The 15458-nt window shown below is 44.0% G+C and overlaps 1 protein-coding gene across 1 annotated transcript; it reads left to right on the top strand.

Moving 5' to 3' along the window:
• The first annotated feature begins 7215 nt into the window (after positions 1–7215).
• On the top strand, positions 7216–12734 carry LOC126523082 (uncharacterized). The gene is made up of 4 exons (XM_050171941.2): positions 7216–7324; positions 9769–10564; positions 12243–12307; positions 12608–12734. Exons 1-3 carry the CDS (start codon positions 7288–7290, stop codon positions 12262–12264), a joined length of 855 nt encoding a protein of 284 aa, XP_050027898.1. The 5' UTR covers positions 7216–7287; the 3' UTR covers positions 12265–12307; positions 12608–12734.
• Positions 12735–15458: the final 2724 nt, after the last annotated feature.

Here is a 15458-nt window from a genome sequence, read left to right as displayed (position 1 = left end):
CGCACATCCCACATGAAGTAGGCACCATAGACAAAAACCTAGAGTACCTCATGGTTGAGGTTGTAGTACCAACTTCACACGAAAATCAAAGGAACAATAGCTTATTCGTACTCAACATCTACAGCAATCCGAAACACCATAAACAACACTTCAAGAGATTATTCGAAAAGGCTACTAACCTAGCTGGAAGTAGACCTCTGATTATATTAGGAGACTTCAATGCAGCCCACGAGCTATGGGGCTACGTTACGACGAATGCCAAGGGCAGGAATCTGTGGAACCACGCGGATGAGCTAGACCTGGTCTTAATCACCTGACCTTACGTTCATTAAGAACACAGAGCATGTTTCATGGACTAACACAAACATGAATTTTGGCAGCGATCATTACGTAATAGAAGTCAAACTGGAAGTTGAGAAAGGCCGAACTCTAGAATTCGAGGTCGTAGATTGGAACCTTTTTCGCAAGTTAAGAGCCGAAAGCGGAAAAGAAACCACCAAACTCAATCTCAGAGACTGGTGTGAGGGCATCAGAAGGGACACCAAAACAGCGTCCAAAATAATTGTCACAGACACTAATGTAGAGGCAATGGACTCGAAACTTGCCCACTTAATAGAAGCCAAGGAAGCCATAACCCGAAGGTGGCGGGCCCAAAGGCTAAATCGTAGGCTGAGAAAAAGAATCGCAGAACTTAACAAACAAATCGAACAATACTGTAACACCCTTTGCCAGCAACAGTGGGACGAGTTTTGTGAGTCAATCGATGGGCAAATCAGGAACGGCAAGGCGTGGCAATTGATCAAGCATCTGCTGGATGAAAAAGGCACTAAAGCCAACCAGAGACACAACCTTGCCCGAGCTATACACGTAGCCCTTACGGATCAGCCCATCCAAACAGTTACCAAACAACTAATTGACAAATACCTACCAGTTAGAAATGAGCAGGACCAGCCACTTCCATCAGAATACAGGGGAGCCGCTCAACCTGAACTCGACCAACCCTTCACCATATCCGAAATCCGGAGGGTGTTACGTGAACTAAATCGAAAGTCAGCCCCCGGTCCTGATGGAGTAACAAACAGATCACTTAGAAATCTCGATAAGCCGTCTATTGAATCGCTGACAGACTTCATCAATGAAGCATGGATCTCCGGCGAAGTCCCAGAAGAATGGAAAACTTCACAGGTTATACTAATACCGAAACCGGGTAAACCGCCAAGCTTGGACAACTTAAGGCCAATATCACTTACATCATGCGTGGGGAAGGTCGCTGAACACGCAATCCTTAACAGGCTAAAAGACCACTTAGAGGACAATAATATATACACTCACAACATGCTGGGTTTTAGGTCCGCACTTTCCACGCAGGATGCCATGAAGCAAATTAAACGCCACATTCTCGACGGATATTCTAGAAATACTAAGGCCATACTGGAATTAGACTTGGAAAAAGCGTTCGACAGCATCAAGCATGAGTACATCCTCAGAACGATAGAAGACATTGGACTCGGATCGAGGATGTTTAAATACATCAAATCCTTTCTCGAAGCACGCACGGCGAAGATAAAGGTCGGAGACACAAACTCGGAAGTAGTTCAGCTCGGAGATCGAGGAACCCCCCAAGGATCGGTGATCTCTCCCGTCCTTTTCAACCTGTGCATGATTGGTCTGTCCAGAAAGCTGGGCAAGATTAACGGCATTGACCATACCATATATGCTGATGATCTCACTGTATGGTGTGCTGGTGGCAGTGAAGGGCAGATACAGGACGCACTGACTGCAGCGATCAAGACGGCGGAAGAATACCTGAGGCCCACTGGACTCAGGTGCTCCCCACATAAATCAGAGTTGCTACATTATAGACGTGAAAAGGGGGGCAGGCCTAAGGGTTGGAAACCTCTATCGGAAAGCAATATACTCCTACATACAGAAAATGGTGCCAATATACCCAGAGTCAACGTGATCACGGTACTAGGCTTTTTCATTGATGCAAACGCTGGAAACCATACCGAGGTCAAGAAAATCACCCTTAAAACGGATAACGCGTGCAGGATGATCAGACGCCTGGCAGGAAGACACAAGGGCATGAAAGAAGATAACCTCATCAGGTTAATCAACTCTTTCGTACTCTGTCATATATCATACGCCGCTGCCATGTACAACTGGACGCAGTTTCAACTCAAGAAGCTTGACGGATCGATCGAGAAGGTTATTAAAAGCGCATTGGGGCTCCCATTTCGAACCAGCACTGCAAAATTGCTGAAGTTGGGAATACACAACACGACCATGGAGATCGCGGAGGCTCAAGAAACATCCCAAATAGCGAGACTATCTACAACCAGCACGGGAAGATCAATCCTGGACAAGATCATGATCAACCCCATTACGGATCCAGCACAGTACGTTAAAGTTAATCAAGAATTCGCAGGCAACATAATTGTCGCACCGCTACCCAGGAATATGCACCCAAAACATAAGATCAACAGGAGAGTCGCACGAGCCAGGGCGTTAATTGAGAAAATGGATAAAGTGGGCAGAGGAGCCTGCTTTGTCGATTCGGCTTCCTACAAAATCGAACTAAGTTCGCGGCGGTGGTAGTGGATCATCAGGGCAATTGCACTAACTGTGCCACGGTCTACACTAACAAAGGTGAAGACGCTGAACAAGTTGCCATTGCATTGGCACTAACAGACGATAGATTCATCGAAATATATAGCGACTCGAAAATAGCTATTAGAGCTTTCAATAGGGGAAAGATTGCCCCACAGGCTGCGAGAATAATTAACAAAAGGCAAACAAATGTTACAAGTTACATTTATTGGTTCCCGGCGCACCTTGGTTCACTTGATGGCATTCCTGTCAATGCAAATGAATCGGCCAACAGCGTCGCCCGCGACCTTACAGACCGGGCCGCTTTTACATATGGTTTTGATTCTGCTGGATTGGAGAACTTACAGAGAGATACGCTCATTACATACAATGAAATTACAAAACATTACTACATGGGAAGGAGGGAGTTTTCACCCCCTCATTATAGGCTAAACAGAGCACAGGCAGTTACACTTAGGCAATTACAGACAGAGTCTTATTATTCACCTGCACAAATAAAGGAATGGTATGCCATTGCAGACATGAATATTATATGCAAAGCATGCAAAAAGGAGATGTGCACACTTGAACATCTGCTCTGGGAGTGTGGGTCGCTCGGCCCTGACATTTCCCGGAATCGGTTTTTAGGAATGATCAGCTCTCCAGATCATATCCCCCAAGTCCTGGCTGTCCAGTACGCCCGTGATAGGGCTAGGAGGCTTGACCTCCCGGTCCCAACATGGGACTAGCCACGCAGGTGGCAACACCTTGTAAAGGACAAGAATAAAGTTTTTTCCTCCTCCTCCTCCTCCTTCTCGTTGATATTTGTACTGTAGGACACAACCTGTGGTTACGGCGTTCTGCTGCTGAGCGCGAGGTCGCGGGTAGGAATCCCGGCACGCCCGGACGCATTTCAATATGGGCGCGCGTAATGCAAAATACACTCGTTTATCTGGATAGTTGCCCGTGAAAGGAACCCCCGTTGTCGAAAAATTAATCCAGCATCTTTCACCACGGTACCGGTCATAACCCGTGCGTTGGTTTAGGACATTAAACCCAATTAAATTATTTTACTACTGGACGCATTCCTCGTCGAAGAGACGTATACATTAGCCCTCTTTCTGCGAGTGTGGGCTACAAGCAAGATACCCGACTTTTTTTTCGTCCTGGGTTTCTGTATTGTGTACGAAGTTTCTGCTTATGTGTCTTCGACCAACATTGAATGACAGGCGGCAAACATCATTTGTTGGATTAAAACTGAAACCCCAGACGAGCAGGAAGTTTGGCACGCGACTGGCGAGGCGACAACAGCCACCAACCTTCGTAGAAGCGGTGATTACCGCGAAGATCACTCTACCTGTATCTGACTCTGACAAGCTGAACTAATTGGTGAAAAGGGGCTAATGTTGAAGGCCACCTTGGGAAGAACGTCGACCTCGGATTCACAAACGGCTACACGCTTGCGCCACATATGGGGTCGAAGGTGCAACATACGAGGCGGAGTCCGGCGGAACGGTGCGACATCATGGGAGGGATTTTGCGACCGATTGGAGGATTGTGATGGGCCGAGATATAATAATCAGATTCCGCAGTCCACTTCCCTAGGGAAGACAACTGTTTTAAAAACGGAGATCTTTGGCTCTTTGAGGTGTGCTGACGTGTCCTGATGTGAACTCCGACGTTTAGTATGCTCCTACATGGACTGGGCTTCCGTATCTGGAGCCACTGTATATAATGTAAAATGAACCCTTTTTCCTTCATTCCTACCACCTGACGTGCTCATCGCTGTGCCGGGTGGATTCCTGACATAAGCGCTACCCCGAGCCACAACGCTTTCTTTTGAAAGCACAGTCAGACGAGACAGACCGGTGCAAGATCTTTCGCTGCAGGGCTGTCGCACATGTGATGTGAAGCAAACAGATTTTACATAAATATTTGACATATGACATAAGCTTGAAAACAAAGCCTTATGTAGTTTTAAGTGAAGTCTGCGTGCAGTCTTCTGCAGGAGGTTTCCACCCTGTTGCAGAATATGTTGCCGCAAAATATATAGTTTTATCGTTCATCAAGCTTATTCTAGGTGTGGTTTGCACATTTAGATACAAACTAGACATTATTTGCTTCCTATTTATATGTACGTTCATTAAAGGGATAAAAAAAACTAAATTAGGGAACAGGAAATGACCCATGCCGTCATTTACGTTCCGAACAGTGTATTCGTTGATCTAGTGGCATGTATAACCTTAAATTGGTGTCCGAAGTTGTAATAAACACACAAAATTGCATTCAGCCCTGAGGAAAATTGAGACGGGGAGAAATTAATCTTCTGTGTGTTTTGTCATTTCTGCGAAGCCGTAATTTGCAATGGTCTGCCACGCTGGCTATCTGGAAAGTTATGGAACAAGGAAAACTTTATTAAAAAGGCGAAACCAAATGTGTATATAAATATATATATCCATACTGTAGCGCACATACATAACTGTAGCACACATAACATACCCGTACATAACTGTAGTACTCTCAAGTGCAGGTATTTTCACTTAATTTTCCTAACTTTGCACACATTCACTGCCTCTTCCCCGTTGACTCTCACATAAGAAATAGCACGTTGTATATGATGCTGCGCTCGATAACAAATAGTGACAAGCGGTGAAGCTTCAGCTGTTCCCTCTGGCGGCAGGTCCCGTTGGCCCGGCGAGACCTGCCGGACCTGTCGGTCCTGTCGGGCCTGCTGTACCTGTCGGCGCTGGCCGACGATGTCAACCGGTTGCTAGCGGCTCTTTCGTATGTGGAGGCCCAAGCGCAGGCTTTCCCATTTTTCGTGGACCGAGCATACCTGCAGCATGTCTCCCGGCGACGCTGCCGGATTCCCTGTCGGTGTTGCCGGTGGTTTCCCTAGCGACTTCCACAGTTTCCACTGTCCCTCTCTTTTCCTCACCCTATTCCCCTTTTCCCTCACCCCCAGTGTAGGGTAGCAAACCGGGCGCTCGTCTGCTTGACCTCTCTGCCTTTCCTCTCCTTTCTTTCTCTCTTCCACGGTGCTTCCCCTGGCGGTTTCCCTGGTTCCTTGCCAGTAAAATTTAATCACAACAATCTCAGTGAGTGCATGCATACGGTTTCTGAGCTGCACGTACCCAATAATAGGGCCACATAATCTAGGATGCGCACATCCAGTAGCAGCTACGAGTGCATAAATGCAGAATCCCCCACCCCACCCCTCCGCTAAAACTGTTATTGCACGTGCCACAACCTTCTTTATTACACGGAACTTATAACGGTGCGTTTTTGAGAGAAGTGGAAACACAGTAGAGCATTTCATGGTCCGCGATCTGGAGCCCCTCCGAAGCAATAAAAGAAAAGAAACTAAAGAAATATGTAGAAAATTCACAAGGCAGGGTATGTTCACAGTCACGAAAGGTATTATTATTTTAATGTAGGGACAAAATATGAATCCTCCTATCGTGTGGGGCATCTCCCGTAAACCGTTCGGAAACATCACCCAACTCTTCTCTCCCTGAACAACAATCTCTCCAGTCAGTAATTATCAGTGTTTGTAGAGGCAAAATTACTTTGCTGAAAGACGATAAAGTTTCACGAACACCGTCAATACTGTGTAAAAAGCGTCCCTAAACTAGTTGCGTAGTCACCAGACGTCCAACCATCCACAAGATCGATGCACACGTGTTCTCCTAAAATAGGAATCCCGCCATACGCTCATATAGCTCGTACTTTCACAAGTGGAAGCTGACTGTATTAGGCTTAGACTAGCTTACGAACAAAACCAGTTTCCAACTATTTAAACGCCGCCGGCATTTCCAGGGCACCAGCAAAATCCGCTGATGGGCCTTTTGATTTTTCATACGAAGTCAGAGGGCGAATAGGAGCAAGGAACGTAAGCGGTTTGACCAGAAATTCTTAACTAGGGAGAACAATGAACAGAAAAAGCCTGAACTAACCTACCGCGGTGACTATCATTGTTTTGTCCCATATTACAGTCCTCGTAAACGTTGCTGACGTTTACTGGGAAAAAAGAGCAATAGCTGCGCATGTAGAGGTGGCCCGTAAGCTAGCCGAGCGAACTTGTTTTTAGGGCAGGACCACACATGGATATATATTTCAATTCGCAATTAACGCGGAAATGGTAGCTGAGGTAGACGCTTGGCCATACTGGCAATAGAACATTAAGATGAATAAAGAGAACGCCTTTTCTTTCTTTTCGTGCAATTCATGCGCAGCGCAACCTGGAATCGGGCAGAAACTATTGTGAAGTGACACTGGCAGACGTGCCTTAACCTGACTTTTGTGTCACAGATGATAACAATAGCAATATGGCGTATTGTGTAGTCGCTTTACATTGTGTTCCTAACGGTAGAGCACATCGGTTTCACCATGCTCGTGCTATCCAGAGAAGAAACAAAAGAGAAAGAAACGAAGGAAGCTGGAACCTCTACCGCATGTGCATGTCCTCTACGTCACCCCGAGAGCCAGCATGACGCTGCAGCGCGAAAATAAATGGGGTTTACTTTCTTTTTAATGGAGTGATCAACTGCATTAGGAAAAATAAAAATATGCCTTGGCAAGGCATTGTATTCCCAAGCCCCCATTGTTGCCTGATAACTATATAATAAGCCGTGTTGCAGTCCGAAATTCGCACTTCTGCAGGTCGTCTAACCAGAGCCACCGCAGGGAACAGCCGTCATGAAGACCTTCGTTGCCATCGCGCTCTTGTCTGCTGGTGAGAAGCTGCAATTGTTTTTATTTGCTTGAAATCGGCATTTTAGAAATTACAGTTTAAAAGACCCAGATCAATATGTAGGCCGCAGTTTCTTGAATGCAATTTCTTAAATGGCCTGCACCATTTTGTTTTGGGATAAGGCTTGATGAATTTTTGCAGAATAAAATGTAGGCTAAACTGCAATTTTTGAATATCCCGTATTAGTCGCAAAGCTAACGACGTCGCGGCCATGTCAAGGATGCCATGGTACTGTCGAGGATTTGAACCGTCCTTTGCAGGGAAAGTTAAAATGTCGCGAGGTTGACTCGGCGATGGACTGCGAATGCACCATATATATATAGAGCCTCGAGCAGAAGCTAGTGTGAGTAGTGGACGGTGGCGTCCCCACCAGTACTTCGTTATCAAATAATTCCAGGCTCAGACAATGTGAACTTTTGTTCAGCAAGCCGCTCAAAGTTAGGCTTACGTGCGGCCTATACTGTCTCTCCTCTAGCTCAAGCTAAACTAGGGTTGTGTAAGCAGAAATATTAGGTGGAGCAAGATTGGCATATCGCACTTTGGTAATTCCTGATAGGCTGTTAGCATTTACCAAAGTGCAGAGCACCAATTTTGTGAACCTCTATTTTGACGTTAGTCCCTCCCTAGTGGGCTGCTCGAAATGCAAAGAAAGCAGTGTGAGGAGAATGGATTCACAACTTGTAAATGCTGAAACAAACCAGATCTTTTTGCTTGGAAAGTGTAACCATTCAGCATAGCCCAACGCATGTGTTATCTGATGTAACGCTTTCTGCACCCCCCCCCCCCCCCGAACGCCTCATATCAGCACTCAGTTTCAGATGAAGTAACTCTGTTGAGAGCCATATTGTTTTTTTTATTATTATATATGGATATATAGGCTGCCACAGGTAGGCCGTATTATAATATGCCATATAGGTTAGGAAGGAAACGGAGGCATAAAATGTGAGCATTCATAAGCAATGATATTCTTAATGCGAATGCTTTCAACAGTCATCAAACAGTGGGCTTTCTTTTTTTTCTGGTTTCTTTCTTAATTAAATTTTTATTATCATTTTTTGCTACGTTCAGTAATAAATGCCTGAATTGAATTTTATGGAATATTGCAGCTGTTTCTTTAGAAAATTCAGTCCTCAAAGATTAACGCCACGATGATCGCAGAGTACCGCTTATGCAGCTATAATCCCAAGAGCGGACACCATGAATTTTAAGAAAATAAACGATTCAGAAACGTTCCCGATATTCTCTACCGTTCCCTAAAGAGTGCCCTCGAAAGGCGCTGTCGCTTCAAAAGACGCTGCTTCGAGGGGCTCCTCAGATGTCTGTAGCTATTATTTCCCTTCACTCCATATTAGTCACCTGCTGGCCACAAAATTGCTTACCCCGTACCTCCAGCAATCTTTGGCAGATTTATTAAAACGGGCTATAGAGCGGCATCTCAGGGCAGCTCGCCGTCTCTTAACATCGGCGTCAGTCCCTTTGGTGTAGCGTTGGCGATTCCGCTGGTGTTCATATTTGGAAACCTGCCACTTCTACAGGGGCCCTTCAGATTCTGCATTATGTGCAGTTGAATTCAATTACCTTAATTAAATGTCCAAAATAACTGTCTACTTAGACTTGTTATATTGATAATTTTAGCGCCGGTAATACTGACAGGCGGCAGTTTATCGCTTTGCCTCCGCTACCTGAGCTCTTCGGCTCTACCTCTAAGAATTCTTTTGTATATAGTCAGTGAAATGTTAAGGTTTTTAATTAGGCTTGCTGAACATTCCTCTTAGTCATTTACATCAGGCTCTATTCAGCGTCCCGTAGCGCTTAGATTCGTAAAACCGGCTTCTCATTGCAGTCATGGTGCTTTGCTCAAGAAATATTTACTAAGGAGCTAAAGCATTCACAGCTTTTCCATGTTATATAGCACGCAAATAATATATTCCGTACATGGAGTGAGCACTTTAATAGCACATATAACAAACATCCGGTAGCCAGAAAGCTCTTTCACAGAATAAAAGGAATAATACCCAATACTGAACAGGCACAACATGGGGAAGGCCGGAGATGGAAATTCAAGACGATGAGAAAAACGAGAACAAGGTAAAAGCGGGAGCCAACGTTTCGACAAATGGCCTTGAAGAAGACAAGTCCCCGTGTGGAAACGTTGGCTCGCGCTTTTACGTTGTTCTGGTTTTGCTCATCGTCTCTAATAATGAACAATGATTCTGCGCGTAATAAAAGCAAAAAAAAATGAAATATCGTACAGCAAAAGGGGTAGGCTGAAACTTTTCTGTTGCTACAGCTTTTTAAATCTTGGCTGTATGACATCCTAGGGAGCACGCTTTTTTCCGAAATTGCTATGATCGCCTGCTGGTGTCTGTACGTGTGGATGACCACCATAATTGCGCCGCAAATCTATTGTTTTACCTTAATTGCAGCCTCACTGGCGTATGCTGCGCCACGTGCTTCCGTGAAGAATGATTTGGTTAGCGGCGCCGGCCCGTCAAGATCCAGCAGAGCCAGTAGCAGTTTCGGACCAGGCGCATCTGCTGGACCTGCCAGATTTGGCGGATCTGGCGCATCTGTTGGACCTGCCGTATTCGGCGGACCTGGTGCATCTGCTGGACCTGTCGGATTTGGCGGACCTGGAGGATTTGGCGGACCTGGAGGATTTGGCGGACTTGGCGGACTTAGCGGACCTGCTGCACCTTCCAGAGCTGGCCCACAAGGTGGTGCCCCAAGCTTTCCCAGTTTCGGTGGGCCAAGCGTATCCGCAGGAGCTTTTCCTGGTGGCGCTGGCGGATTCCCCGCTGGTCCGAGCGCTGCTGGTCCGAGCGCTGCACCCTCAGGTGGCCGACCTGGTGCACCAGCCGGAGGCCTCGTGCACGGTGGAGTCGTCGTCCCTGGGGCATGGTACCCTGGTGCCTACAATGTATGGCCGGTGTATGCTCCAGCATATTACGGATACGGCTTGGGTGATGGCTATGGCTTAGCTGGCGCTCCTCTTAGCGGATACTTCTACGGTGCTCCCGGAGAATACTACGGCGATAATGGCTACTGGGGCGGCCACGGTGGCTATGGTTACCCTAGCTTCGGTTTCTCCTCGGGTCCTCAAGCTTCCGGAGTTTTTGGAGCCTCTCCGTCTTCTGCTGGTTCTGCCGCTAGCCAGGGCACAGCAGGAAGCGCCCGCGCAGCTCCAGGAGTTAGTAGAGCTGCCGGTGGTAGCGGCGCCAGGTAAGAATTTTCCCACGAAAGCTCTAAACTCCTGTTGATCACTCAAGCTTTTCAGTGAGCAGTACACTAACTCCGAGAGTTATTTTATTGAATATCTGATTTGACATTCTCCTGACGCATTAATAGGCGTGCGTTTTGGTGTCTGGAAGTGAGAAACATATTCCGTGCGCAACACAAGTCAGACGTGAATTTCTCTTTTCATACTACTTACTTAGTTCGTGATAAGTGGGTACTGCAGTATGCTGCAGCCTGTAAAAGCTGAGCATGATTTCACCAAAGTCACATAAATATTTCCCAACATTACCTTTTACCTAAACACCAGCTACGCAAGTTGTAACGCTCTGTCGAAATAAACTTACCACTCTTCAATAAAACGTGACAATGACAGAATACTGAGCACCAATTTCACAAGGTTGACGTAGCCCTACTCATAATTCCTTACACGGCGTTCAGACGTGTAACGTGAATAACTGCATTTCGAGTATTTTATGAAATCAAATTACTCGTACAACGAACGCCTTACAAAAAATCATTTTATGACATCTTGTGCCATGCAGCGACCGCAGCCTCGCAACATGTTTGAGTTCAAGCATATTCGACTCAACTGACACAAATAGTAAACCCAACTTCACAAAACGCCAGTTTCAATTCATGCGCGTAAGTTCGGAAATCTTGGGTAGCTTGTAAGCAACACAATAGCTTCACCTGTCTCCACTTTCCTTCCGCGCCCATGCATGTTATACTATAAAGCTTCTGCACATGCCATCTCTATTGAGTTGCAGGCTTCCACCTATTAGCACTGTGGTTCCCTTACCACGAGACATTCACTCGCGATTTAAAATTACGTTTTCAAGTTAATGTATTCTGAATCATTTTCCCCAATTTCATGGCATAATTAAACATTAGGCTCTTAGCTAGTCCCGAAAGGAATTGTGACACTCTTATCTGCATTTTGTGCTTACACCTCAGCAAGATGTGAGGTATGCAGGACAGGTGGAGAAGAGGAAGATTACGTTCAGCTGCTTGCTGCTCGGATGATCACGACCGTCGCGAATACTGCGGCTACTATATGTGTTATCGCTGATAAATATTAATCGTCTTTCTTACTATTTTCACTGTAACATATATTCATGCAAAAATATGGGACATATTTTTGTAGAAATTTCACCTAGAGGTATTTTGACGTTGCATTTAATTATTTATTTGCTTTCCGCCTTAACGATCAAAGCGCAGCAAAAACTAGCTTACTTCAGGCCCCAGTTGTGTTTCGCCTTGTAGACTCTGAAATATTCCGGCAAATTATTTGAAAGAATAAGTGTTTTTCAATCTTTGGTACCATAACCAAAGTCGTAAAGCTTCTTTGCAATAATCACACAAGTTGTAACCCAAGGGCTAAATGCGACCTCTGTCTACCTGCGAAATAAAAAGAACATCTGATTTCCATTCATATAGCCAGGCTGGAACGAAATTCAGGTACCTCATAGCGGCCGGTAACCATCTCTTGAATACCGCATCCGCATTTTTTTCTTCACTCCTTGATGTTTCTTACATTTTCTTTTTGGTCATGTTGCGAGGAAATGAAAAAATAGCTCGTTCTTACGCTAACCTAAAAAATATGCGAAACAATATTTTTCCCGAAGGCCAACTAACGCTTTTGACATCTATGCTTACTTTCTAGCCAATCACCCGCAAGGCAATAAAAAACCAATGGGACCGTTCCTGGCCATTCCACAAAAGCTAAATGTGAGTGGGTGTTTCATACACAACTGTATTCGTAACCTCCTTTTAATATTATGACCTTGCCAAAATTAAATGCTTTCACTCCGTTTTGAGGAGTCTCCGAAATCTTAAGCCATAGAATCTCTGTGAAATTTTAAGAACTTTGTAAAACCCAGTTCAGCTAACGAAACATTGTAGCCGTTTTTTTTTTAATTCAGGTAATTATTGTCGACATGCTTACGATAATGTATATTACATTTCGCTTCCTTTTTCGAAGTTATACGGACGAGTTCTAACCACATGGGTTTTTCTCTCTGCTTCCAGATACTTTCTGCGGTTTCCTGGACAATAAATTAATTCAACAAATTTTCCAATGCGAAAAAATAGGCAAATAAACAAGATAACTTCATTCACTACAGAGTGAATAAAAGAGACAATCTTTCAACAGAAATGAAGTGTCGTCTTCCTAATTATTCCTATCAGTCACGCTGTAGCAAGCCATAACAATGTACATGTTACACAAACTTTTCGCGCAACATTTACTACTTGGGATGATGAGCCATGCCCCCAATGATCAGTTCAAAGATCATTAACACACTACAGCTACTTAATGTAGCCCATAATTGTACAATAAACTACCACTCCCCAGTATGCGGTGAGAAGAAATAAAGAAAGTTGTTCCAGTAGTAGTTTGAGACCGTGGAATCGGTGTTTATATTCAAAACGTAAGCATATGGCATGAAATCCAATGCAGGTATTTAATTTCAGGTTGCGCGAGCACCTGATCTACAATTCTTCGCAAATGTCTTGCATATTTTGCTGCTGATGTCAGCAGATGAAGACGCTTCTCTGCTATCAAACCAGAGCGTGAAGATATGTTTAAACAATCACGTACTTAGTAGATGGTGGTTGTATAAATAACAGCCCTCAAGGCTCCGATAGGAAAGTTGATAGCGAATGTTTCTTAATAAGACTTTTGAAACACATGTTATTAGACACAAACGATGTCCGTCTCACCTCGAATGTCCTCAGCTAAGACGTCACCTTCACTATGCTGATAAGCTTCCTATAAAAAATGTACGGTCTAAAGACACACCCTGCATATAGCTTGTCCTTATTTTGATTCCTTGAAAGCTTTCAAATAGTTTTGCTGGTTTTGATGAACACCTGTTGCATTGTGCCTGTTAGTTTTGTCGAATCTCTGAATTCGGTAAACTATATTTCCAGTAACATGTGGCATTTCGAATAAAGTAGTCGTTAGTACCGCCTCTGTCACGCGTATATATGTGTCCTTCTCAGGGATTGTTTCGCAACGCGGCATTGTGTCCTTAGACTCCTTGAGCAAGTGGCAATAGGTCCAACAACATATTATTGTCTACAACATAGAAAGAAGTCTCAGAAACAATAAAGCAGGCTAGTTCTCGTTTGGAACAAGTGAGTTCACGTTCACAGTATCACGAACCTTCATTTGACATCGCAAAACCACTCTGTCAACACGCATACACAGATTGCTTGGTGTAGACTGGCATTGTCCAATACCCTGCTGCCTGATTTTATAAAGTGCCTTCCTAAATTGGAATTTTTTGGGCTTTAGCGACGTTCAACTATAAAAAAATCATTCCATTCCATACATTTAAATGGTTTAGTTTGTGTTAACTGAGTTCTTCAGAAACGTGTGTCATGTAGTATAAAACTACTCGCTGATCGGGACTACTCTAACAGGTAGAGATTATTTGGACGAGAAAGATAAATACAATATTGACAAATTATCATACCTTTGCTAACTAACCCTTAAACTAATTTGTTGATGCCAGATGTTGCAATTTAGAAACTCTGACCAGTGAGCTCGCAAGGCAATGCACTTGAAACACATAATGATGATAGTACCATATTAGACAATTATGTGACAATGGTAAATTAAATTAAAAAGACAATGGTAGAGAAGTTATTTTCTAGCATCTTTGTACAAAAAACAGTTTTCATTCAAAAACACTAGGAAAATCAGCGCATTTTTACCGCAAGTTTGACAGCCTTATCCCAAAGATGGGGCTAGCTTCAAAGCTCGCTGCAAGTGGATGTAGTTTACTTCGTAAAAAGCAATATGCAGTCATATATTGTGTTATAAACATTATCAGCGAAATTTTGTATTAGTCAAATATTGTTTCTGACTTTTTCACGTCTTCTAGTACTTCTGTGCAATGTGTAGAGATGTACTATTTGCAGAAAGTGTTTTTTTAATTATAGTAAAGTTAAGAAATTTGTCATGCAGTCACTTTTGCATACATATCTGTTTAAGACTTCGTTGCCGAATAACTAGGCTTTTCAAAAACTTTCCTTAGTTCGATAGACACCTTATCAGAAACTTCACATCCTTCAAGTGTTTCGTAATACTCCATCAATCAATCAATTATCTATCTTACTCAGAAACAACCATGCGGTCTAAGTGCTGACGTACACATTCATTAAAAAATTAGAAAGAGTAAAGGCAGAGGAATTTAAGTAAAAACATCAATAAGAACAATCTTGAAAAGAAGAGAGTACATACAACAAGGCGCAAGGTGAATGCAAAACAAAAAGCAGAACGACAGTTGAATAATATGCGAAGCAAGGACACAACATAAAGCTCGGAAAACAATAATGACAGCGAATTTGAAAAATATCAAGATCATAAAAATAAACGATTATCAGGACACTATTGTCTCTATTCTGTGTCTCTATTCCGGAAATGTCTCTATTCAGTGGATGCTTGAGTGTTCGTGATTACGGGCACGAACACGGAAAGATATATGTTCCCTGGTTATCTTGCCCGAAATACGGAACATCATGAAACTGAGGATTTCGGCGCAGGTTAAGGTTACCGTGAAGAAGCTTGGCTAAAAGCTGAAGGTCTGCGCGATTGCCTCGGCCGCAAAGTAAAGGCAATGCAATAATTCAACAGTGCTAGAACTGGGTCCTGCGTACTTGTTAGGAAAGCGGTGACGATATATGCTTAGAATTTTTTTCTGGACACAATCTTGAATCACACTGTTCGATCTAGAAACGCCATTCCAAACGATCGACACGTATTCGAATTGAGGAAGGCCGATTCTTGTGTACAATTTAGGGAAAGGTGTATGAGAGCTGAATTCTCTCGATAGTCCTCAAACAGAGCCAAGAGACCGCATACCCCGCATTT

Source organism: Dermacentor andersoni, chromosome 6 (assembly GCF_023375885.2).
Source record: "Dermacentor andersoni chromosome 6, qqDerAnde1_hic_scaffold, whole genome shotgun sequence".
Classification (NCBI taxonomy): Eukaryota; Metazoa; Arthropoda; class Arachnida; order Ixodida; family Ixodidae; genus Dermacentor; species Dermacentor andersoni.
The sequence above is the reverse complement of the archived record's forward strand: the minus strand, read 5'-3'. Positions and strand labels throughout refer to the sequence as shown.

Excerpts from the sequence above, each read along its gene's own strand:
- LOC126523082 (XM_050171941.2), top strand. The coding sequence starts at position 7,288 with ATGAAGACCTTCGTTGCCATCGCGCTCTTGTCTGCTG. Across the intron at positions 7,325-9,768 it reads CATCGCGCTCTTGTCTGCTG|CCTCACTGGCGTATGCTGCG; the intron begins GTGAGAAGCTGC and ends CCTTAATTGCAG. Across the intron at positions 10,565-12,242 it reads GCCGGTGGTAGCGGCGCCAG|CCAATCACCCGCAAGGCAAT; the intron begins GTAAGAATTTTC and ends CTTACTTTCTAG.